We start from the raw sequence: 26,863 nt of genomic DNA on the forward strand, positions 1-26,863 counted from the left end.
AAATGCAGAGTATTGTGGTGCTGAGACGATAGGAACTGCTGGGTGGAAATAGGCGGCTCATGGTGATTGGAGGGAAGTGAGCTAGTGGGGAGGGTGCAGTAGCAATAGAGTTCGAAAAGGTGTAGCGGGACAGGCGGGTACTGGTCAGACCCATTGGACATGGGGAGGGTAGAGAGCCTAATGGGGTGATCTGGTCCCCTAGCCGTGGCTGGTCTTGAGGAGCATCCATAGTGCATCCCATTTTCTGTCGACAGGGCGTTTGTGAAGACCATGTGCCTCTCCCTTGCGAAGAGCCATGCCCTCGCCTTCAGCCCAGTGCAACAAGTCTCAACCCCATTTGTTTAACGAGGAGAGCTGAGCTGATCTCCTTTTACTGCTGATGGTACTCTTCGCCAGCGAAAGTGTTAAGGCAAGGGCGTGCAATGCAGTTTATGCGTTTTTGGCCCACTTGAAGATTCCCAACAGAAAGGCCTCCCACGACTCCAGATTTAGAAGACCCTTTATATCTGCTATAGGCGTAAGAACTCCCAACCACAAGGATGTTAGTGTGGGGCATCCCGCTAGCATGTGGCAAATCTGCAGATGTTTTTTATTTTATTTTTTTTAGAGTTTTATATAGCGCAAACTAGACCCGAGACACTGGGTATCAGAGCGCTTTACATAGAATCAGTTGCATTACAGAAGTACACATACATTTTTGTTAGGCACGGAGAGATTAAGTGATTTGCCCAGAATCACAGGATTTTAAGCGTCATTGCAGAGAATCAAACCCAGTTCCTCAGCTTTGAGGTCGACTGCTCTAGCCGTAAGGCTACATCCTCTTCCCCAAAGATATGTCCCCGCAACAGGTTCAGGCAGCTTTGGCTGTAGGAAAAAAGGTAGCTGACTTTGGAGGGGGAAAAGTTGGCTCTTTGCAGAATTGTATTCATTTAAAATGGGCACCTTGAGATACCTTGCACGTGTATTCTAGCACATTGGGCATTCTTTTTCATATAGCGCTCTAAGGGACTCAAGTTCCAAGGCATCTCATAGTGAGTGTAGCAAGAGTTAGGTGTGTGCCAGGATGGTCTTGTACAGCCAGCTAATGGTTCTTCTCCCGCCTCCAATTGTATATAAGGACTGTATCAAAGAGTGAGTTTGAGGTTCCGAGGTAGTGATCACCCAGCTGGCACAAATGGTGCGCAATAGTGAGCAATACGTCATAAATTAACTGTCATGTAGCTCAAACTGTACGGTGAGCTAGGCCTGTGGTTCTCAACATGTAGTCTGAGGACCTCAAGAAGTCTGCGAAGTTCAGTCGGGAAGTCCATAACTGCTCAGAAAATTAAATATTATTAACAAATTGATAAAGTGAGCATAAATAAAAAAGCAAAATGTACAATTATACATTTTAAAACGTTCTGTAAATGTGAAAGAATTTGAAATTGGAGCCATATTCACTAAGGTAAACTGAATCTGAAAGTTAATACCAAAAAACAGTGCATTCACACCTTAAAAAAATACGCATACAAAAGCCAATTTCGAACAAAAAGTCTTTCTATGAATTGGTTTCTATGAAATGGTAAATACCATTCATTTTGAAAATTTCCATTAAACAGTTTAGATGAAATGGGTTCTCAATAATGGTATTCCATAAAATTGTTTTTCTATGAAATCATATACAGCCCATATGGCGTGTGGTGTATTATGTAGTGGGCTACACCCTCCACCCTTGCATGCTAGTGGGTCCATGGCTGGGGCGAGGAGGAATGGAGAAAGGGGGCAACCCTGGCATGTACCCTAATGGATGGGTAGAGAGGCAAAGATGTGGTGGCCCAGACAGATTCCAGCTTTGGGGCGGTGTAGAATAGCTATATAAGTTTAATAGTTTGGGGTCCGAGTCCATTGATCCACAGGACACTGAACATGTAATTCGACTGAAGTGTGTCAAATGCTTTCTCCAGGTCTAAAACAGTGCAGACTGCATTGGGGCAATGATGAGATGCTGCAGCTCTGAATAAAGCCATTGTGGTCGGGATGTACATGATAAGAAAGTGACTGAAGAATTCGGTCAGCTATGATGTTGCTAAAGATTTTATAGCCGTCATTGAGAATAGATATAGTACGATAGGATGTGAGGTGTTGTGTGTCTTTGCCCGGCTTCTGGACTGAGACAAACTATCACACTTCGGGAGAGGGGCAGGCTACCATCCACAATTGCAGATTTGTACATTTAGGCTAATTTTGGAACCAGAAGGGATCAGTAGGTTCTATAAAATTCTAGGGCAGCCCAGCATTAACAGAAGTTTTCCCAAGAGCTAGTTCCACTCTGGCTTTTCTGATGTCTTTTGGTGTAAATGAGGTCTCAATTTCTTACCCGAGGATTGGGGGGAGTTGAGTGAGGGGAAGATCTGCGAAGGTGTCAGTGGGCTCCGGATCAGAAGGAGTTGACCGAGGGCCATTAAGCCCTGACTAATGCTCCAGAACGGAAATTAGGATGTCGCTTTGAACGTGAACTAGATCCCCTATAGAGTTCTAGAGGGATGTGATCATGTGCATCTTCTGAAATGGCTACAGCTGTATCCCACTGATTTAGAAGAAAGTCACATGGTCCGCAATACACTTTTAGTGACAAATCTTAATGGTCCCTAGTATATTATGATTCTTTTTTTTGTATCTGCCACCAAACTATTGTTGTTTTTTTTGTATTTTCACACTTTGCATCATACCTGAGCAATATTTGGTTATTTATTCCCTTGCTTGTTAAAATGTCAAGCCTTTTTAAATATAAATTCGTGTTTTTTTTAAGTGATGCAATTAAAACTTGACTAAAGCCATTGTTGTTTAGGCATTGATACTAATAATTAACTGCTTTTACCATGTACAATTTCGGATGAGCCATATCTCCTCCTTTTAGCTGGTCCAGTAGACCAGGTTTTTAGTCTTTTAATTTCAAGCTCCCTCACAACAACCCATAAACTATTGGCATAAAAGTGGGCAAACCTGGTCCTTATTGTAGTTTTGTATTTTCCATAAACAAAACTATACCTAATGCAGTAGCATATCAGAGTACATTTAGAGACCTGAACGCCTTGTGAATAAGAAGCTGTCAACTGCTTTAGGGGTCTTTGTGTGTAGATATATGTATGTAGGTCCTTTAGGTTTAAATCTATTTATAAACAAAGCACGGCGTGGGGCATAATGTACAATAAGACCTCTGCTTGTGAGGAAATAATAAAAAAAAGCAACTTTGCTCCTGAAAACCACTGCAAAAATATTCCAGACTTTCCGAGAGACAAACATGAGGGTAAATGGCTAGCAGAGAGACAAAAAAAACATGTTAATAACACAACTTCCAAAATTGGTTCAGGCACCTTCATCCCTCTCCTGCATAGAGGATGATCTCCAACACAAACAGACCCAGGCCCAGAAAACCCCATTCCCCCTACCCCATAGCACCACAGGAAGAGCATCATTTTAGATTATCCAAGCTTTAGTTGCTTGTCCGCTTTCGGAAGGAAATGTGCTGACCCCAGAGACTTAACATTGCACTAGTGTTTCAAGACCCTGCTCCACAACGGTCACTCTGGCAGCCATTCCTTCACATTTCTGCTGTACTACTTGAAGTACTGCTTTAGTTTTAGAAGTTGTAGTGATCAGTCTGCAGGTGTTTCATCAGGCAACTGCACAGCCACCTCTTTCATGCCCTTTCTGGTTAAGTTGAGATGGGGAAGCAAACAATCTTTCTCTTTCTTACTCTCTGCAATAGTGTTTCATTCAAATGACAGGACACCTTTTCACTGTGAGGGTCAGCTCTGTCTTACTCTGACTTACTCTGAATGCCTCAGGTATAAGACAGGGTGTTGAACCTCATCTCAGCCAGTGGCGTAATTCACTTTGGAGGACCCTCCCTGCAAAGTGCATGCATGTAGGCCCCTCCCCCACGCCCCAGACGCAGTCCAGAACTCTCAGGCCAGGGACCCACCTGTGCCGTCACAGGGACTGCGGGGGCTTTTGTAATGCCACCGATGTCACCAAGAGGCCCTGCAGCCTCTAAACCCCACACTGGGCTGGCTCTTGTTTGGATGTGTGGAAGTTTTGAGGGGAATCCGTTTGTCAAAGGCAACAACTCCTTGATGTAGTTTACTTCTCTCAGACAAAGGGAGGGTTGAGTTCTGGCATACTGTGTGTGTTTCATCATCTGTATGTTCTGGAAGAGGATGTATGACTCGTATGTTTTGATGTGATGTCATGGATGAAAGAGGTGAGATAATGATCTCTCTAGGGAGTGGGTTCCTTCCTGTGTTTCTCATGACTCAAAGTCTGAAGATTAAGTATGTTGCATGTCCAGTGTATGTCATGCTGTGTATGTAGGTCTAGAGGCATGTTGACAGACATTGCTTCCACGCATGCCATGATGATGCTAGGCGGAGGCATATTTGGTCCGTAGAACCAAATATCCTGATCACCGCGGATTCACAGATTAGTATGTTTTGTGGATATAGCAAATACAGCATCCAGGATGGCATTTATGAAAGCTCCGTTGCTTGGTGGCAGTCTTTATATTAGTATGGACCTACAAGAGAAAGTATAGTAAGGTGTACATCATATTTGCATTTACAGGTTGGCTGTCGAAAGCCAAAGGTTGCAAGGGAGTCTTTGAATGTCAGTACACGCCTCCTGTTGCATTTTGTTGGCAATTTCGTGTATGCCAAGTGAGCAAGACATCTAATTCTGAAATATCAATTCAATAATGCACAGCCCATCAATGCTTTAAAATACAATAAATCAAGGGATTCCCAGTACCTTCAAAATAAGTCATAGGAAAAATGAAATGATAACACCATGTTATTATCATTTTATTTTTTAGTAGACTCAGAAGGTGCTGGGTGGGGCTGCCCACAGAGCAGGGGTTAGAGTGATGAGCACTTTCTAAGTGTGCATGACGGTTTGGCCAGCCGTATTGGGCTTCCCAAACAGTCATGCGCACTTAGCATATTCTCCACCCGGCTATATTGCACAGCCTGCGGGGGGGACATACACAGGCTCCCACGGCCTGTTTGAGCGCCGAACCATGGGGCTTAGACCAATCATGGCGCTGCTGTTATGCAAGTGACAGCAGTGTCGTGATTGGCTTGGGGAGTCTGCTTCCTGCGTCGACCGAAGAGGATGGAGGAGAAGCAGTAGTCCGCATGTAAGTGAATTTGTCATTTTTTTCTTAATCCTCCTTCCCCTCACACCATCACAACCTCCCAATAGCAGCCACTACTGATTATGCTATAAAAAAGCATAATAGGCATTACATTGATGATTGCTTTGATGGGAAAATGTTGTAATTCACACGCCTTTTGAAAAAACAAACGATGAATAATTGTACCAGATGCTGTCCATAGCTTTTGCATTTGCCGGTAGATTCTTTTTGGATTCTAGATATTTGTTTTGGGCCATGTTACGACCTGGATTTCCTGAAGATAACTGTACCAAATTAACAGGTTTGCCATGAGGGAATGTACTAGTACGAGAGTAAGAGAGTGATCCCCTTGCTTCCCCGGTCCACCACTGACTCGGTCAGCTTGTTGTTGAGGGAAGATTAGAAGAGGAGCACACCGGAAGTGACTGCGACTTGGTCCGTGCATCCTTCACCAATTAGGGGCCCGGCACTACAAAAGAATGCAGCCACGATCACACTCTTTAGCTGACAACTAGTAAGAGAGGCGTGCTGCGCTTTATTCTGCTTTTAAAACCACTTGTTCACATTTATTATATTTTGTGCTTACTTTTAAATGTGTTCACTCGCCGCATTTTGTATCAATTGATCCCCTTGCTTCCCCGGTCCACCACTGACTCGGTCAGCTTGTTGTGGAGGGAAGATTAGTAGAGGAGCACACCGGAAGTGACGGTGACTTCCTCCGTGCATCCTTCACCAATTAGGGGCCCGGCACTACAAAAGACTGCAGCCACGATCGCACTCTCTAGCTGACAACTAGTAAGAGAGGCGTGCTGCGCTTTATTCTGCTTTTAAAACCACTTGTTCACATTTATTATATTTTGTGCTTACTTTTAAATGTGTTCACTCGTCGCATTTTGTATCAATTGATCCCCTTGCTTCCCCGGTCCACCACTGACTCGGTCAGCTTGTTGTGGAGGGAAGATTAGAAGAGGAGCACACCGGAAGTGACTGCGACTTCCTCCGTGCATCCTTCACCAATCAGACGGACCCTCAGTAGTTTAAGGAGAAGGCGGGCCGGGAGCGCAGCGGGCACGTCCTCAACACGCCGATGACTCGCCAAAGACAAGCCCGTCTGCGCCCGTTCGCGCTGGTCCGTTGCCCGTGGCCAGAACCCCTGGTTGAGATCTATGTCACATGGCCACCTATGCCAGGGAAGAGTTACTCGCTCTCAGATGTGGGGTGGTGTGTGCGGTCCATCTGCTACATCCAGGCTCGCACTGCCTACGATGCCATCATTGTGGTTTTACGGCCACCGAAGACTCTCTGTCTTTACCACCGGCAAAGTCCATGAAATTAAATATATTGAGCCTGAACTGCAGATCTTTAGTTAGGCACCATGAGGATGTCCATGAACTTTTGGTAGATCAATCCCCCGATCTGCTATTTTTAACAGAAACGTGGCTAACAAATGATTTGTCTGCCATGTTGACCTGACCCTACCTTCTGGCTATTTGGCACTTACCCAGAACAGACCCAAGAAAAGAGGGGGCGGATTAGCAGTGATTTTCAAATCCATTTATTCCTGCTCTCTCTCTCCTATTAACATAGTTGGCTGTGAATGCGCCCTTTTTGGGTTTCGCCTGCCGAAGGCTGCGCTCTGCGCAGCTTTTCGGCGCAGGTGAAATCCTTTGTTGACAATAAGGACTTCGGGAACGTCCCCCGGCTCTCATTGGCTAGCTCCATAAATGGAGGCTAGCCATTGGGTGCCGGATCTGTCCGTCAAGGCCGGACCAGATTCGGGGGCGTTCCCTCGATTTTTTCCCTGGGCGTTCCCTCTGTGTAGTCATGCGGCGGTGGGCGGAGTTGTTTTTGTTTTTTTCGGCGCCATGTTGCTCTCATTCTGCGGCCGACCGACGTTGGAGGAAGTCCAGGTGGGTGAGTGCTTGTTTTTCCTTTTCCTTGCCTTCCCGCCCCCCCTCCCGCTGACCGTGTGCTGTTCCCGCCCCCCCCTCGCTGTCCTGTGCCCCGTTCCCGCCCTCCCCCCCTCGCTGTCCTGTGCCCTGTTCCCGCCCTCCCCCCCTCGCTGTCCTGTGCCCCGTTCCCGCCCTCCCCCCCCTCGCTGTCCTGTGCCCCGTTCCCCCCCTCACCCCCCCTCGCTGTCCTGTGCCCCGTTCCCGCCCTCCCCCCCTCGCTGTCCTGTGCCCCGTTCCCGCCGTCCCCCCCCTCGCTGTCCTGTGCCCCGTTCCCGCCCTCCCCCCCTCGCTGTCCTGTGCCCCGTTCTCGCCCTCCCCCCCCCTCGCTGTCCTGTGCCCCGTTCTCGCCCTCCCCCCCCCTCGCTGTCCTGTGTCCCGTTCTCGCCCTCCCCCCCCTCGCTGTCCTGTGCCCCGTTCTCGCCCTCCCCCCTCGCTGTCCTGTGCCCCGTTCCCGCCCTCCCCCCCTCGCTGTCCTGTGCCCCGTTCCCGCCCTCCCCCCTCGCTGTCCTGTGCCCCGTTCCCGCCCCCTCCCGCTGTCCGTTCCGCCCCCCCTCCCCTTTCACTCTCCGTTGCTTGTTTGTTTTTGGTGCCCAGGGGGTTGCATTCAGACTTGTATCGCCCAAGCACGTGGTTGCCATACTATTTAGAGCAAGTTTAGGCTTACTATTTGACTGCAGTTAACAAGAAATCATCTGGAATGCACTCGGTTTACATTGCCACTGAAAACGCAAAGGTTTAAATGGTTTCTTCTGTATGGCTTTTATCTAATTGGGAGCAGGGCATGGTGCTATTAAGAGGATTAGCAAACTTTTGATTAAATGCACTATGCCTTGAATTTCTTATGTTGAAGTGGACTCTTTTGGCAGTAATCACATCGCCAGGAGAATAATTGAACACCGTGTGCTGTTCCCGCCCTCCCCCCCTCGCTGTCCTGTGCCCCGTTCCCGCCCTCCCCCCCTCGCTGTCCTGTGCCCCGTTCCCGCCCTCCCCCCCTCGCTGTCCTGTACCAGGAGGTGAGTGACCAATACTCCTCTGACTGGATCCAAAGCCCACTGTGTACATCATTTTATTTTTATTACCGTATGTCTCACCTCTGTCTGTTGCCAGACGTTTTGGTACTTTACAGTGGACTTAGCGCCCGCCCATTTCTACTTCGGTTCATTGTCGCTCTCCTTTGCTTGCTTGGAATTCTTAGCTTCGGTAGGTTTTCCTCCCTCTACTTTATTTCTTTGTTTTTTTTTCTTCTTTAGCGTTATGGACGCACTGCTGTGCATCCACGGCTCACTATTTCAGGTGGTACTTTTTTCTTTTTATTTAAGCACCACTTTATGAGAGTGCGTGTTTCCTCCAGCTGGCTCCCTTGTGTACTTCTCCCCCTCTGTGTTTCTCACTCATTCTGTTCCTGCCTTTCATCCTTTGTCATTTTGCTTGACCCAGCATCTCCTACCCATCCTTCGTTGTCAGTGTGCTCTCCCTACCCTCTCCTGCCCACCCTCCATTGTCCATGTGCTCTCCATACCCTCTCCTGCCCACCCTTTGTTGACGTGTGCTTTCTTTACCCTCTCCTGCCCACCCTCCGATGTCCGTGTGCTCTCCCCACCCTCTCCTGCCCACCCTCTATTGCCCGTGTGCTTTCTTTACCCTCTCCTGCCCACCCTCCGATGTCCGTGTGCTCTCCCCACCCTCTCCTGCCCACCCTCTGTTGACGTGTGCTTTTTTTACCCTCTCCTGCCCACCCTCCGATGTCCGTGTGCTCTCCCCACTCTCTCCTGACCACCCTCTATTGCCCGTGTGCTTTCTTTACCCTCTCCTGCCCACTCTCCATTGTCCATGTGCTCTCCATACCCTCTCCATACCCTCTCCTGCCCACCCTTTGTTGACGTGTGCTTTCTTTACCCTCTCCTGCCCACCCTCCGATGTCCGTGTGCTCTCCCCACCCTCTCCTGCCCACCCTCTATTGCCCGTGTGCTTTCTTTACCCTCTCCTGCCCACCCTCCGATGTCCGTGTGCTCTCCCCACCCTCTCCTGCCCACCCTCTATTGCCCGTGTGCTTTCTTTACCCTCTCCTGCCCACCCTCCGATGTCCGTGTGCTCTCCCCACCCTCTCCTGCCCACCCTCTGTTGACGTGTGCTTTTTTTACCCTCTCCTGCCCACCCTCCGATGTCCGTGTGCTCTCCCCACTCTCTCCTGACCACCCTCTATTGCCCGTGTGCTTTCTTTACCCTCTCCTGCCCACCCTCCATTGTCCATGTGCTCTCCATACCCTCTCCTGCCCACCCTCTGTTGACCTGTGCTCTCCCTACCCTCTCCTGCCCACCCTCCATTTTCCGTGTGCTCTCCCCGCCCTCTCATGCCAACCCTCTGTTGCCCGTGTGCTTTCTTTACCCTCTCCTGCCCACCCTCCGTTGTCCATGTGCTCTCCCTACCCTCTCATGCCAACCCTCTGTTGCCAGTGTGCTTTCTTTACCCTCTCCTGCCCACTCTTCATTTTCCATGTGCTCTCCTCACCCTCTCCTGCCCACCCTTCGTTGTCCATGTGCTCTCCTTACCCTCTCCTGCCCACCCTCTGTTGCCAGTGTGCTTTCTTTACCCTCCCCTGCCCACCCTCCGTTGTCCTTGTGCTCTCCCTGCCCTCTTCTGCCCACCCTGTTTGCCAGTGTGCTTTCTTTACCCTCTCCTGCCCACCCTTCGTTGTCCATGTGCTCTCCCCTCCATCTCCTGCCCACCCTCCGTTGTCCACGTGCTCTCCCTACCCTCTTCTGCCCACCCTCTGTTGCCCGTGTGCTTTCTTTACCCTCTCCTGCCCACCCTTCCTTGTCCATGTGCTCTGCCTACCCTCCGTAGTCCGTGTGCTTTCTCTACCCTCTCATATTTAATGTACTTATAAGACCTTTGGGATAGCTCCTTTCATCCATTGGTCTGTTTCTGCATTATTCACATTTTGCTTCCACCCTCCAACACATACACCATAGGCCTGCGGTCTGCGCACTTCAGTCGTTTGGATCCCCCGATTTATGTATGGCTCATGACAGCCCCAGCTCCTTCCCTATTCCTCTGCCTGGCTCACTGCAGTGTCAGTAGCTTCGCAGACTCGGCCTCCTACTCTTCTTGCAAATGGGAATCATTGCAACATGTGTTCTATTTTGTTCAGTATAAACATTTGTTGTCAATTTAGGAGTACTATTCTCAATATACTTTGTAAGGTGCACAGCGGTTACCCTAGACTCCCCCTATAACATGTGTATTGTGAGTATGTGAAGAAAAAGTTACATGCCTGTGGTAACGACCTATCTGGTGGATGCTCGGTCTACCTGCAGATTTCTTACCTGTAGAATAATCCCAAGGATCACACTGGATACGGAAACTTCAAAGCTTTCAGACTGCTGTTAGTGGTACGCTGGCTTTGTATCGATGCCGGAAGAGGCATCAGATGACATCACTAAACATCCTGGTGTAACAACATTCAGTTCCCATCCATTATTTCCAAGCCTTCAAGGCGAGCTGACGGATTGGCATTGACAAAAGTAGTACAAAACTAAATTTGAATCTGGGGATTTTATTAGCTTTCCCCAACAAAAATCCATCAGAGAGGCGGGCTGGTTGCTAAGGTATTATATATATGAAAGAGCTTAAAGATTACAGCCTAAATGGTATCAACGGTCAGCATCTTTTTTTATTTGCTACATATGAGAAAAAGCACATGGAGGTCAGCAACTGTCGTTAGTGACAGTGGAAGAGTAGACTGTATCTGACATTCGATACCCGACAATCTCTGTAGGTCAAAGGCCAGCGATTCTGAATATTCATTGAGGTAACCAATTATTCATGTATATAGGAACACAAAAAATTAGCGCCTGTGCTAATTTGGAATCATTCACTTAAGCGTTTTTTAGCTATGGTGTGGCAAAATACTCTTATGGGAATATGAAGGGCAAATACAACCTATTTCTCAGCTCTAGAATTCCTTCTCTCCCCTTCAATATGTATTCATCAATTTGCATAAGCCTTTTTTTTAATTAACTTTAGTTACATGAACTATTTTTGGTAAAGTTTCATGAAAATTATTGAAGTGAAGTTATGGTTAAAGTTAGAGCTATTGGCATTGCTCATGACATTATTTTTATTTATGTTTGTTTTTTTAAACATAAATAAATGGCATTGTCATTTACAATGCCAATAGCAGGGCAGAAGAGCAAGCACAACGAACGAGGGGGCAGGACAGCAAGCACAAGCAACGAGCTATAAACAGACACAGAGAGGAGGAGAGAATCCCCAGGTACATGGAACACTTACCCAATCAACAATTGTGAGACTAAAGGTATATAGGAAGGCACACAAAGCACCAGTTTCTAGAAGAAAGTATGTTGGGGAGCTCATGGGAGGTCAAATGAGAGCAGAAAGAGGTAAGGGGGCGCTTGAAGACTGGAAGGGATCGTCAGAGCAGAAGTCATGTGGGGAGAACAGATGGCCAAGAAATAAGAGTGCAACAGAGAAAGGTAGGGCAGGGAGCAAGGAGAGAAAAGGCAAAAACATTAAAAACGTGACAGGTTAGGAGATCGTAATGATAAGGGGGTACAAATGAGGGCAGAGAAATGCACGCAAAGGGAAGGAAGTCAAGTTGTCATTTACAATGCCAATAGCTCTAACTTTTCCAAAGGCGAAACCGTTGCATTGTAAATGCTTGTTAACATAAGGGTCTCGGATACCTTTACCTTTACAGGGCTCCTGATCTATCGCCCCCCGACCCTGCAAGCGCTTTTCAGGAATCACTGGTCTCTACTATTTCTACGCTAGTGCTACAGTCTGCTAATTTCAGTATACTGGGGGATCTGAATCTCCATCTGGAGTGTTGTGATTCACCCGCTGTACGAGATCTTCTGGGCGATCTTGAGGCTTGCCAACTTATTCAGCTAGTCAAAGGTCCATCTCACTTGGCAGGCCATCTGCTTGACCCGGTATTTTCGAACATTTCCGAAATTTCGGCCTCCATTCCCAGCCCCCCAGCTGGTCGGACCATTTCCTGGTTCAAATTTTCATTAAGATCTCAGTTGGCCCCAGGAAACAGCTCCCCCCAACTCGTTGGAGGCGTTCATGGCACAAACTAGATGGTGCCATTTTCGAGACCAGACTGAAAAACTCCCGTCCAGACTGGCCAGAGGATCTGGAGGAAGCTGACACAGCATACAGAGAGTGAGTCAATACATCACTTGACCTCATTCCCAAGAAACTGTCCAGGCCCAAGCGCGAGCATTCCAACCCTTGGTACTCTGTGGCACTGGCCGAACAGAAAAAGCAATGTAAGCTACTAGAGCGCATCTGGAGACGATCATATGATCCTCACGCGAAAGCCAACTTCAGATCCGCTACCAAAGCTTACCATAAACTTATAAAGAAAGTCAAAGCTACCTATTATACGGACCTGATCAGTGCGAGCGCTAATCGATCGAAAACCATCTTCTCTCTAGTGAAGGACATGACTAAACCACCAGAGGATCCTAACTGCACGATAACATCTGACTTGCAATGTGAAGAGATTGCTTGCTTTTTCGTAAGCAAAGTCCAAGGGATTTATAACTCATTTGAATCTGATGGGTCCGCTTCGACCCCTCACCAATCCCCAGACTCTCCGGAACCTCCCTACTCTCTTCACTCCCTCCCTTCCATCTCAAAGGCTAATATGGAACTTCTGGCTGGAAAAGTCAAGTCCGGGTCTCCGGAAGACCCCGTTAAACCTGAAATGTTTAAACTATTTCAGGATTCCATTTTGGCGGAGAGTCGGGAGCTGATTAACAGATCTTTTCAATCTTCCACCATCCCTAAATCATGGAAACACGCCAAGGTTGTTCCTTTACTAAAAAAGCCCACCTTGGACTCTTCCAGGCCTGATAGTTTTAGACCTATTTCCCTGCTACCTTATTTGGCCAAGGTGGCAGAAACGCTCGTGAATGACATCCTGACCAACTACTTGGAGAGCAATGGGATTTTAGATGACTCACAAAACGGATTCCGGCCTAACCACAGCACGGAATCCGCCCTGCTGGCCGTCACTGAACAACTAAGGGCAACACAAGATCTGGGTGGTACGTCGGCTCTAATCCTGCTGGATTTGAGTGCGGCGTTCGACACGGTCTCCCATGGGATTCTACTCAGAAGACTATGGGAGATCGGAGTCCGAGATGGTGCCCTGGATTGCTTGCGTCTTTTTTATTTGACCGTTCCTTCCAGGTCCATGCTCCACCGTACTCATCCAGCAGGCTTCCGTTGTGCTGCGGTGTTCCGCAGGGGTCGGCGCTCAGCCCTACATTGTTCAACGTGTACGTCCGCCCTCTAGCAGTGTTGGCCAGAGAACGTAAGATCAAATTAATTTCATACGTGGACGACACGCAGCTTATCTTCTCCTTCTCGAAGGACATTGATATGGACCAAGCCAAATTTCAAGATGATATTCTGGTCATCTCTAGATGGATGACCACGAATTGCCTGCAGTTAAATTCATCAAAAACGGAGGTACTCCTGATTGGTAAGGAAACACACAAGTAGGATGATCACTGGTGGCCCTCCACGTTAGGTCCACCTCCCATCCCTAAGAAGGAAGTAAAAAAACTTGGGCGTGATTATGGACGACTCCCTTTCCCTAGAATCCCATGCAAAAAGAGTGGCTGGCGTGTGCTATGGTCGCCTACGGTCGCTCAAACCAATTTTGGGCTTCTTTGAACCACCTGTACGCCAGACAATTGTCCAAGCCCTTGTTTTATCACATATAGACTACTGCAATGTCTTAATGCTGGGTTCTAATCGAACAGCCATCAACAGACTCCAAAGGGCCCAAAATGCATCCGCCCGCATTTTGTTCGCCCTACCAAAATACTGTCACACCTCCCATATTCTGCAGCGTCTACACTGGCTTCCGGTAACACAACGTATTCAATTTAAGTCCCTTTGCCTAATTCATAAAATCCTTCACTGCTCTGGCCCCCGAGTTCTACGAGGTCTGTGTTCTTCCTATGTCCCATGTCCCTTCACGTGCCCTCCGCTCGGCAGACCTTCATCTTGCCTGCACCATCAAAATCCAAAGGAGCAGAGCTGGTGGCCGCTCCTTCAGGTATTTGGCCCCGAAACTGTGGAATTTGATCCTTTCGGAGGTGCGTGCTACAAATAACTACCTGTCATTTAGAAAACTTATCAAAACCTGGTTGTTCCCTTCTACCTAGGGCTCCTAAGTGGCGTTACACGTTTCCCCTTGGTTTAGAGTTTGCCTTACTTTCAAGTTGTCTGCAAGCGCTGGGACGCCCCATCACTGGGGTAGCCATGCGCTCTATAAGCATTTTTAACATTAACAATATAAGATAGGGTGCACGCATCATCAAGGGATTCCTGAGCATTGTACTTATTACATTCTTACTTAATGCATAGTCCACATATCATATCAGAGTCTTTCTTGCAAACCCTTGTGGTTTGTACAGTCCTATGATTTATGTTTGGAGAAATACACCAGAGTTACCAGTGTTCTTTTCCTTTTTACATGGTGATCCAGAAACTGAAGCTCTCCATAATGCGGATTTTATGTGTTGAGGTAAAAAGGTCCAAATTGTATTAAAGACACTGAAGCGATTAATATACTTTCGTTTTGCTGTTAATTTTTATATAGCAGCCAGTTACTGACAATAGGAGAAAACACAATACTAAATATTAGGAAACTGCACTACCCAGAAAACATTGCAAAAGTACTACCAATGTAAGATGTGGAATCAGTAATCTATAAATAGCCCCCCTTAACATCCAGCACTTGGTGCTGAAACTCAGTTCAGCTCATGTAGGAACGACAAAATGATGAGAAAAATGCAGATGTGTAACAGAAAAAATGCCAGAATCCATCCTCCATCCTCCATCCTCCTGAAGGCCTTCAGGACGATTGAGGTACCGTTAACAATGACACTGTTAGGGGAAAAAACGAAATACTAATATTCAATATCAAAGAAGGGAGTAAACCACAAAATTGATACACATGTGGTGTGAAGATACTCACTTTGGAGTCTAAAAAAATGTAGGACGTTTGTACAGTAATACTTGGAGAATCTGCATATTATGACAAGACCCAAGGCTTCTACAACATACAGTGAAACATGAGAAATACAAAAATAAAAGAAAACATTTTAAAAGCGAATCTACTACATACAGTGAAACATGAGAAATACAAAATTAAAAGAAAACATTTTAAAAGTGGAAATTGAAGACCAACTAGCACTTATTACAAAGTCTTTTAATCTGGCTCCTCCCAGTAAGCATTTGATGTCATAGCTGCCCTTGAAGTCTGAATACCAGAGGCAGAAATATTGATGCCAGCTTCAAACATTACCCATTTAACCCAACTAGTAAGAGTGCATGAAGAAATTGGAGCGTGGGGCTTTTTTTAAAGGAGAAGATTTGCCAGAACACATTTTGAAAAGAGCAGATCATGATTCATACTCTTTCAAACATCTTAGTAGACAACGATATGGGTGATCAGGGAAATCAGGATATTCTACTGTTGCGGTAAGAGTCTTTATTCTCCTGCTTACGGAGCAGAAAATATCCAGAAGGAGTAAACCGCCTAGCTGACAAATATATCATATCCGTTTCTCTCCTAAAAGAAATAAGGCATAAAAAATTGCTAAGTTTGCATATAATGCTTTCCACCATAAGGCAGAATAATTAGGCCATGAAATGAACAACTTCAAAACTAAATTTACACCCCATAAACAATTATATTTACGAATAGTTGGAATACGTATCTTAGTACAAATTCAGGGTGTGTTGACCAACAGGCTTCCCTGCTATGTGATGATATGGCAAGGAAATGTCACTTCTACGTACGTTGACAGTTCTATAAGATTTTCCTGAAGATGATAAGTGTCTTAAAACATTTGGTATCGCAGAATCATCAGATAAAATGGTATCTTCATTTGATTCCACACACGCATGAATCCAAGCTACCAGAGCTGACTTGTATACCCTGCCTGTTACAGGGGTCCAGACTTTTTGTTGAATCTGATAGTAATAAATCGTGGCATTGATCCAGCGGATCTGGTAGAAGTTTCAACAGCCTCTTGTTGAAATAGAAACACAACCAAAAAGAATCCGAGCTTCCGAGGGGCCTCATTACAACAACAGACAGAGAGTTTGCTCTAATTAGAGTGCGAAAGCCCTTTAAACTAGTGGAACACTGCCCTCTCCAACTAGCTGATGCTTCCAATGCTATATCCAGAGCCTACGGCCATGTCCGAGTCCTGAGGAGAACCCTACAACCACTAAGGGTTAGAAATGCGTTGACTTTTTGAGTACGGGGTATTTTCAACAGGGGTGTGCCATTAGGGATTTAGCTTAATTCTTCCCCCCCTCTAGGCAATACCCAGATAAACGTGTGTAACCCCAAGCCAGAGCAGCCTTGAAAAGACACACTGTCCGCCTAGTGTTTATTCCTGAAGTTGGGACTGGTCGATTGCTTTGTGCTCATATATGTTATTTTGTGTTGTATGAATTTCTCACTTGAACATTTTTCTGTCATTTACACAAATCTGTTGTGGTGTATATATTGAATTTGAGTATGTGTTAAAATGAGCTTTGTATGTCCCAATTCCAACTAAGTGTTTTCCATTCTAAGACGTGCACAATTGATTATGCTTGCTTTTTGTATAAAATATTATAAATTGAACTGGATAAAACTAAGGCGCCTTTGAATTGTTAGCCCAAGTTGCTCATTGAATTCATGGTCAGTAGTCTTCCTGGACATGTCGTTTTGTTTTCAATTAGTATAGTGGTCCAGTTCAGGCAGTTAAGGACCCAAGCCTTGCTTTTTTATACTGTATAAAAATAAACAGCAAGAGAAAAGCACGATTATCAACGTCCAGGCTTGACAAAAAATTGTAGCTCCTAAAAGATTGTTATTAGGTGGGAGGTAAATGAATGTCAAATTCATGTTGCGAAGGAAGGGATAGGTCACATCGTTCAACCTGCCTTATATCTACGAATTAATAATTATAGTCAGTAAATCCTACAGGCAAAAAGTTAACCATGCTCTCAAATTTATATCAATATTGATGATACTTTCAATTTATGTGTTTGTCTTGGGCCCCTGGGCCATCTTGATTGTCCAAGGTCCTGAGGTTCGAATCTAGCATGTTGCACCACTAAATATTATTAGAACTGATGACGCATTAGAACTAATGGAATACCCTGATTATATCTTTCGACCCAAAATAATGACCAAAATATTGCCTACTTTTTTACCTTCTTGTGAGCTCCAATGATTCCTCCTTTTACTGTAATACAAATGAAACATAAAAAAGATCCATTACCAGATACTAGTTCCCTGTGAATCACATTCTTACTCAACATCTACCTGGAATATTCTCAAAAGTCTAACTCATTATGTCAATTGGACCATTCATTCCCATACATGCACTGCCCTGAGCTAAAGTGACAACGCCAGGCTTTTCTATTACATGCCCTTCTTTTTAGAGTTGGACTACTATGGTGGCGCTACCTTTCTTCGATCTTGCCATAAGTCCCAATACATGAACAGACCTGTATTATGAAAAATAAGGCAATTCATTACCCTGGACCAAAAGTGACGCAAAGCGGCGCAAAGTCTTTTTTTTTTGTAATTGACTTTTCAGCGCTAAACTTGTTCAGTGCTAGAAATAACGTAAAAGTAATGCCAAGCAGCACATAGGGCAGCTTCGAGTTACTTGCACCATGGGGGCATGCCAAAGGTGGTGCATGGATGTTCCCATGCAACCATCCAGGGGTTCTTACGCTAAACCCAATTTACTAATAACAGTAGATAGGGTTCATCATCAGAAAACTGCGCCCTTTTGAGATAGGCGCAAGGAAGGAGAAATGCTTTAATTTCTTCTTCCTTTTCTGACTTTGCATTTGTGCAGCACGCATACAAAGTGGGAAAAGCTTTCCCTTATGTCGAGCATAATATTTTGTACAGGAAGGGTACCCTTACTGTACAAAACCTATGCTACACTCATGCACACACCTTAGCGTTGTGGTGTTAAGGTGTGTGCGTGGCGCAGAGCAGCTGTAATCAGCACTGGTGCATGAGAAAAGGGAGAAGATAGCCATATCTCTGAAGATATGGCGCTCTCCTGCTCCCTCCCATTCGCACAATGCAGCGTAGCCTCCCGGGGGCTGCGCTCCGTTGCTTGACTTTTTTTGTAAATCTCCCCCAAAGACAGCTGATTTGCCGCCCAGTAGCCTACCCACAAGATGATAGCACCCCAATACAAAAAGTGCTGGGACGTCACAATATTGTTTTACCACCCCACACCACTGCATTACTGCTGTGCACCTCTACACTACCAACCCTACACTCATATTATCCCTCTATCTACCTCTAGCATCGGAATACCCCCCACTACTAAAATACCACCCCTGCATTACCACGCTATCATCTTTCAGGACTGCAATGCCTCGCCGAAGACAACACTATCACCCACAGACGTGCTATACCGGTTACAGAAAATCACTACCACTCCTACACCACTACACTATCAACTTCCAGGACCAAACTGCCTTGTCCAGCACAACATTACCACCCACAGAAGCGCTATACCACTTACAGAAGAACACTACCAGCCCAACATCCTCACACTATCTTCTTCCAGGACAACGCTGCCTCGCCCAAGACAACTCTACCACTCGCAACATCACTATACCTCTTTCAGAAAACCACTACCACCCTGCACCAATTCACTGCTGTCCATGTGAACATAGCAATTTCACTTTTTGAGTTTGTTTAGTTCACTGGTCTGTTCAACCTTCTGTTTCAGGCCAGGAGTAGGGAAAGAAAACCTCTCTATTTGGTCAGCTTTCATATTTTTTTCTGTGTTCTCTACTGTCTTAACTTTAGAATTCTGGCTTACCAAGCTTTACCAACGGTTGTGTTTTTTTCCAGAGACCATTGTCAGAGATGATATGAACAACTACATGAGCCAGTATTACAATGAACCCAGCAGCGGTAAGTTGAATGAATCAATGAATACATATATGATTGAAATATGAACAAACCTTAACTCCAGAGGAGTACTTAATTTTCCCACCTAGTTTCTAAGAATGGATGTATATGAATTTGTGTTTATCACAGTATGATGCTTGTGGTTTCACCATGCTTCACCCATGCAATTACGTAGGTTTGAATGGTACGCAGATGTGTCGTAAGTACAGTTGGTGGTGCTTGTAAGTGCTGAAAGTACAGTAGTCAATGCTCATATGTACCCCAGGTGCAGGTGATAGTGCTCACAGCTACCATAGGCGCAGCTGTTGGGTGGTGCTTACAGGTAGTTTAGTTGTTATATAGTATATTTGTTACAGGTATAGTTTGTGTTACTTGCAGGTCAGATACCAAAGGTAAGGGTGGTTGTTCTTGCAGGTGCCACAAGTACAGTTAGGGAAGGGAAAGCATTACTCCAAAAGCACAGGACTGGGAATCCTAGCGAGTGCGTTTTTAGTCACACTCAAAAGGTACTGCAGGTTCCCTTGAGAGAAAACACAGTTAAATGGAACACGTGGTCAGCTATGGAGATTATGTAAAGCAGCAATGGTTGGCATCAATGAGTTTGCAGGATGGGGTTGTATAACTCCCTAGTGATGATTTAACAGTGATTTTCCATTAATATTACAATATTTTGAGGGTGATCTAAATGAATTCATTACTTACCTTTAGTAACACTCTTTCTGGTACAGACTCTAACCACAGACTCCTCAACTTTTGAATACTTCCCCAGGCATCAGACTGGATCTGGAAAAAATTTCAGCTATACTACTGCATGGAAGCAGATGACACTGGCGGCTCGGCATCGGCGTTGTTCAGCACAAATGTGACATGTGCAGCAAGAGGTACAGCTGAACATTTTCCGGACTCAGTCTGACACCATGCATTCAAGGGGAGGAATATACGGATAGAAGTCTCTATCAGAAGAATAAGTTACTTACCTTACCAGAAAGAGGGTTACCAAAGATAGGCAATTTGTTCATTGGGCCCTACCCTTTTGCGCTGTCATCAGTTTCTTTCTTTATACTTCCACGTCTGCAGGCACAAAACCAAACAGATTAGCTGTGACCAGTGTGCAGATTCGTATATAGCGATCTTTTTATGTGACAATACTAGATTAGGGAAGGGTTGCTGGGGAATCTGTGTTTAGATTGAGAATCTACCAGAAAGATCAGTACTAAAGGTAAGTAACTTATTCCTCTGATAGAGACCTCTAATTGTAGATTTCTCACCTTTTGAATAGATGCCCAAGCAATACCTCCTCAGTGGTCGGCCCATGAACTGGCTCAAGTCAGAAAGTCCTGAAGGACCAAGCGGGGAAAATGCCCTTCACGGTGGACCTGGCTGTCTAGACAGTAGCACCTCTTCTCCACAAGGTCTCCTGAAGGTCTACTGTGTTATTATCGGTCTTGTAGAAAACCGCCATCAAGTACCGCACCAACTTGCTGCTACCACCGGTGGTTGGAAAGCTGATTTTTAGGGCCCAGGTCCCCACAAGATGGCTGCCAAATCTTACGCTCCTGGTAATCTCACAGGATTTTGAGCAAGAAGCCCAGGCGATGTTTCCCTGAGCAGTGCTGGGGAGCACTTAACTCACCTCACACAGGGTATTCAGTGTTACTGGTTGCCATGTGGTCTAAGGCATCAGATAGCACTAGTGGAAGCCCCAGTCTTCTGTTGTCCTGCAGTGGTTATCTGACAATGGGGTAAAGTGCATACGCCAGCCCTCTTTAGTCCAGAAGGTGGAGGGGCAACCCTGTGGGGTACAGGGTGCATGCCTGACCTCCGATGTACTGCTCCAGAATGGGTTCAGTAGTAAATCATCCTCTGGCAGCATAAGCACTGGTTTTGGTATGGTGTGAGCCTGTGTTGATAGTGGGCTTGGAGTAGAAGTCTGTACCTAAGTCAGGAAGGGCCTGGTAAAAGGTCCGGAGGTAATTCAACTGGAGGTCCTGCGGGTCCATGGAGCCCGAAGGCGCATAACAGTAATCCAGAAGCACACTGTATTGGGCAGATTTATCAGTGTTGCATTGCCCACAAGCCAGGCAAGGTAACGCGAGGGCAACGCAACACTAAAGTCAGATTTACTAAGCAACGCAAAGCCACCTTGGTAAATCTGGAGTAACGTAAGGCAGCGAAAGTTGCCCTGCGTTATTCTGCATTGAGAAGGCGTTCCAGGGGCGGAGTGTGGGTATTCCCACGCATGCATCCATGGATTTTGGCGCATTTCCCGATTTACTACGAGTGGTAGACCTGGCAATGCCTCAAAATGCTACGTCTTCCCAGGGGCGGCATTACTAGGAGAAATATCTTTATTACTCCTTGTTTTTTCCTCTTTCTACGTGTGCAGCACACATAGAAAGAGGAAAAGGTCTCAGAGGATATTTTTGTGCATGAAGGTGTCGCTTCATGCACCAAAACAATCCTGCCTTTGCACCATGACAACGGTATCTGCATTGGCGCTAGGCAGCTAAAAGTGTGCCAGCGCAACGAGAGGACAGGAATGTGCCATATAATGTTAAGTATGAAGCATGTCTACCCTTTCCATTTCACACAGCGCACCAAGGTGTCTTGCTGTGTTACGTTGCATGGAGTTTGATAAATTTGGGCCTGTATACTTGCAACATGGCTACCTTGAAGGACTCTATCTGATGCAGGGGTGATGATGGCCCGAGGTTACTCAGGACCAGCTGAATGGTCGGCTCAGTGACTGGTGACTTGCATCTTGAATCCCTCTTACCTTTTCCTTGGAGTCAGAGTGGCAGGATGGAGTTGAGCCCTGCTTCACTAATTATACTTCCATTTGTACTTACTGGAAGATTTTGTGTGGTAAGTGGATTGGTCATAGGCGTGGAACCTTGACTGGCACTGAATCCAGACATGTGACATGGAGCAGGAACTGCACAAAGGACATAACCTCAACCTATGCTCAGTCCTAAAGTTTCACCTCCAAGTCTCGAATTTGCTTTTGGTGCATATGGGTGCACTTATCACAGGACTTATTTTAGTGTCTGAGCCCTGGCACCAAAACCATTTGTAATTCAAGTGGGTGTCCGACATCTGCGTCCAACTGTCCCGGCACAGCTTGATTCCTATTATTTTGAGTGAGAATGTTGCACCAGAGCGCTGTGAAAAGTTTGCAAGTATTTGGAATACCCAACAATTTGGGAGCGTAGGTCGACATCCGTGTCAGAAGGCACGGAAAGGAATGACTGACATCAGCACACCGGAATGGTGCTTATATATGGCTCCACTTTTTCACTTCCAGGACAGTATGGAGCCAGCATGGAACTGCACAGGACCCCCACCTAGCAGGACTCAGCAGCTCTGCTATGATAAGTATCTGGATCCAATCAGGCACCTGTGGAATATTTTAATGTAAGGAATCTACAGGTAGAATTATCCAGGAGAAGCATTATGGTGATGTCTACATTAGCATGACATATTTTTGCCTGAAGAGTACCAGTTTTCCACCTCAGCAAATGTTCTTGCTATGGGAGCGGGTATTCACATCAATCTTGTGTTTGAGGTGATAAACAATTTCTTATGAGGAACTAAGGATCGCATAAGCATTTTGCGTATGTGTGCAGGTTAACATTCTGCATTCCTAACTGGACTGGTTTTAGGCAAGTCAAGACAGATTTTCTAGGGTACCAAAATCCATGGTTGGCCAGGTATAGACACACTTAAAAAGAACTAGTAAGCACAGCAGGGTGGGTGCCCAGTGGGAGACTGTTTCACCATTTCTTGGACCAAAAACTTAGCAATTTAAATCCCCCTTTGTGTTACACATCACCTCCCGCCATCCTTTATCTTATGCTAATCAAAGACCTACTGGGTGTTTGAGCTTTCACTCAGACCCAAAGGAGGGCATGTAATTTCACTCATGTGACAACTAGAAGCCAGTGATGTCTCCGTTGGGTACGACTAACGATGGCTGGGAGAATTAAAGCAGCCTCCACCTATGCAGCGCAATTGTGAGTTCTTTCCGGCTGACCCAATATCTTCTAAAGGTGTCCACAAGGATAGCCCTGCTAGTCTTAAGCCTATAGCAGCAGAGGCCGTCTTCGCTCTGCTGTCTTGTGTTCAATAAGCCTGTAGTTTATAAAGGAGACTGGTATGGTGGCAACATGACTTAGGTAATTGGATGATCTGGCCCTCTGGGGTTTTAAACACGTGAGAGGCCAATATCTATGCAACCTACTAGCAGTATTTGTGCAAATTTTAGCCAAGGTTACTGGAATTATGTACAGCAGAGAGTGAAACTATGGAATAGATTGGAAATAATTATGCACTAAGGACAAACTATGTGGTAGAATTTGCGACAGTATTATTTGTTTATTGTTGCAGCAGCTAATAATACTGTTCGGCAAAGCTGCACCTCATTGGTACGAGTCTAACACTTAAATACGGTAATTAAATTGTGAATGGTCATCGATTAACTTTTGAAAACGTTCTGCCATCAGGCAGAACCACGTTTTGATGCTTTTTGTTGTAGCTTTTGGTTATTTTGAGCTATTGTTTTTTTGTTAAAATCTGCAAATGAATCAGCAGATGCTGGGTCATCTGGAAACAGAGGCAAATCCATAATTATGCGGAAAAACATTGTAGAAACTACAGCAGCCCTGTTCTTACTTTACTCATTTGAGGTACGTTTCTGAGCCCTCGTTGTTGTATTTTAATTAGAAGAAAAGAAACAAACAGTGGGAAAGTGATTTTGTGGATGGCGCTAGATTGTGGGAGTAAAAATGGAGCTGGGAATATTGTTGTAGGTATGGCTCTCAGAGAGCCTCTTTCATTTATTTCAGTTTCTGAAAGTCATAACTCCTTCCTATGACAATTCAACAGTTTATAACAAAACTGGTTATCAACTGTTGTGCCGTCATAATGGCGTTCAAGCCCCGGTGACAGGTCTCTCCAAGAGCCCATCAACCCAGCTCTGGTTGTCTGAAAGCAGAAAGCACTGCTGCAAGAGGGGGAAGGAAGGCGGGGAACAGGATGGGTTTAAAAATAAAAATGAAGAATCTTTTAAGTTTCATTTTTTAAGAATAGGCCGTGGTCCTTGGGACCAATGCCAGCTCCTAAAAAAGATATATTATTTTTAACATTCTCAAAGGGGCAGTGGTCCCTTGGGGACCCCTACCTATATGCAAATGTGTTACCGCCTCCTTCGAGGTGTTGGTAAAATACTAATGTTTTACAATCGGACCACCTCCTTCAAGGTGTCAGTAAAATACTAATGTTTTACAACCGGAATTTGGTTACAAAACTTAACACATACCAATGCAAATCAGTAGTTGGAAGGGATGCCCTAAACACTCCCCTTCCAAATACTGAATCGCAAAACCAAATTGCAATTCGATAACAAGTTACTGAATCGTAATTTGGCTTTTACACATTTCAAAATGCTTTTTATCCGGTCATATCAGGCCGTTTGGGACCTCAAAAAAAGATGCATACATATGGTCCATAGCCTTTTACATATTACTGACTGTACAGAGCTGTAGTTCCTGATTACTGCAAAATGTTTAAAATAGAAACAAATTGGTTATGCACAGATTTGTTGGTGGTGATAAGCTGGTATACAGCAAAATATCTGCAACTTCTATAGACCTGTTTGCATGTTTTAATTCTATTGGTGTTTTTTTTATTTCCTATAGAAAGTATCGTGCCTGCCAGATGTGTCATTACAACAGCAGCCATAGATGTGCACCATCCGAACATCTCGTCCGACCTTTTCTCAGCAGAAGTGCCAACCAGGATAGAGAGGAACGGTACGTCCACAAGCATCACCTCTGACAGTGGTTCTAGGTCTCCAGAAAGCTCTGGAACTGGAGCCCAGAGCATCAGCAGTCAAAACTTTGGCTCCTCCACAGACTGCAGCACAACACGCGAGGAGGAGACATCAGAGTACTGTGCTCTGACCAGTGCCAGAGCCATGAAGGGTGGAGAAACTGAACCGGTCAGACACAGGGTCAACCACGCGGCAGTGAAGGAACTGCTGTCATCCCTGTCAGACGACTCCTCCTTAACACAAAAGGTACTGGATCCAGTCAACTTCAAACTGCCTTCTCCAGCCGGATCCTCCAAAGTCAGCCCTGTGCTTGAGCACAAAGTCAACCTCTACAACAAGAGGAACCAGGAGGGGGTGGATGTCTTTCACATCAGTCCAGTCTTTCACTTCCCACAAAACACCCCAGCCTTTGACGAGAAACACAGGTCTTTGGAATCCAAAGAAAAGAAGTTAAACAGGTTCCCAGAGTCCTAGCTCTCTTTGGTGGATCTCAAAATGAGCGCTTTGGCATGTCCACCAAAACTAACGTGGACAGCGGTATATATACCGACTGGACAATGTGTTTCTGTGTGACGTGAATCGGTTTGGTATCATGAAATGCATGTATTCTAAGAGCCAGCACTGCAACACACTGTGCAACTGTCGCTTTGGAAATGAGTGAAATCAAAATTAATTTTGGTAACAACCTCAAATATGTACAGATTCTTAATCTTCAGTTTGTGGTTTTTACGCCGTTTATACTGAACTGAATTATTTGCCATCATTATCAGGTCAGGCTTCAGCAGGGTAAAAACACATTCTCTGTGCTAGATTTCTTACATTGCCTTTGTACATGACAATTCTAAAATCTTTGTACAAAAATTGCAATATTTTTGATCTCCAGAAACGTTTTTGCGATTACTTTGAATGATGCAAATTAAAGAGATCTGAACAAGTTACATTTTCTTTTGTGTCTGTCTTTATTAAATTGTATACAATACACAGTATTTAGAGCCGCGGTCTCCAACCTTTTCACTAATGAGAGCTACTATTGCTCAACAAAAATCATCCTGAACTACCGAAATTGTCAGTGCTGTACCCTTCAGACTAGAGTACATTAGTGGCCACCCTATGTAAGATTACCAGCCTCGATTACCTCAGTGCAGGATTGCCAGCAATAATGTGAAAAAGGCTAGTCAGTTAGGAATACCCTTACAACAGCTGCAATGCCCCCTAGTACAAGGGAATACTTTTAGTAATAAGTCTCCCAAAACTGCATGATTTATCGTTTAAATGCCAGCTTTAAATAAATATATTTTTTAAATGAAGGGATTTGAAAATACACCCATTTTCTCCTGAAATGCTCACTTTTCAATTTAGGTATACGCATAATAATTCAGACAAGCAAAAGCTTCTAATGTTATAATACGGGCTGCACACAGGAGAGCTATTCACACCTACTTGTTGGAGAAGCCTGATTTAGAGGCACAGCAAATTAAAAATACGAAATTATTGTTCTGCCTGAGTAAGGCCACTTATATATGGTCCAGAGAGCAATGTGGTCTAAGTAGATCTTTCGAGACACAGACACATTCAATTCAATTCAATATTGCTTTATTTCGATTTTGGTTGCAAATCATAAAAGCATACACTACAAAACATACATATAATCATTAATAAATACAATCATTTAACCATTTGTAAAACATTTAAAAATACAATATGTACAAGCTAAAAATGTTATTCGACTGGCAACCTGCAAATTGAATTCAGATACCTAAGCATTACTTAATACATTTTTAAAGTTCAGGTTTCAGTTATTTGTAAAGGGGGCCCATTGGTCAAACGATGGGAAACAACACTTTTAAGGAAGTTTGCCACTAGGAAAACCAATCGCTCACCCTGTAACAATTGAAGAAACAGCAAT

General features: G+C 45.2%; 1 protein-coding gene across 5 annotated transcripts in view; it reads left to right on the top strand.

The window, feature by feature from the left end:
• Window positions 1-25,895, top strand: part of TMEM266 (transmembrane protein 266) — a 795,378-nt gene extending 769,483 nt beyond the window's left edge. For all 5 annotated transcript variants that reach the window (XM_078685229.1, XM_078685230.1, XM_078685231.1 and 2 more), the window contains 2 exons: window positions 19,068-19,130; window positions 24,824-25,895. In XM_078685229.1, the coding sequence (XP_078541355.1) occupies window positions 19,068-19,130; window positions 24,824-25,431 (671 nt within the window). In that variant the 3' untranslated portion in view covers window positions 25,432-25,895. The remainder of the gene's footprint in view (window positions 1-19,067; window positions 19,131-24,823) is intronic.
• The last annotated feature ends 968 nt before the right edge of the window (window positions 25,896-26,863 follow it).

Source organism: Lissotriton helveticus, chromosome 3_2 (genome assembly GCF_964261635.1).
Source record: "Lissotriton helveticus chromosome 3_2, aLisHel1.1, whole genome shotgun sequence".
Classification (NCBI taxonomy): Eukaryota; Metazoa; Chordata; class Amphibia; order Caudata; family Salamandridae; genus Lissotriton; species Lissotriton helveticus.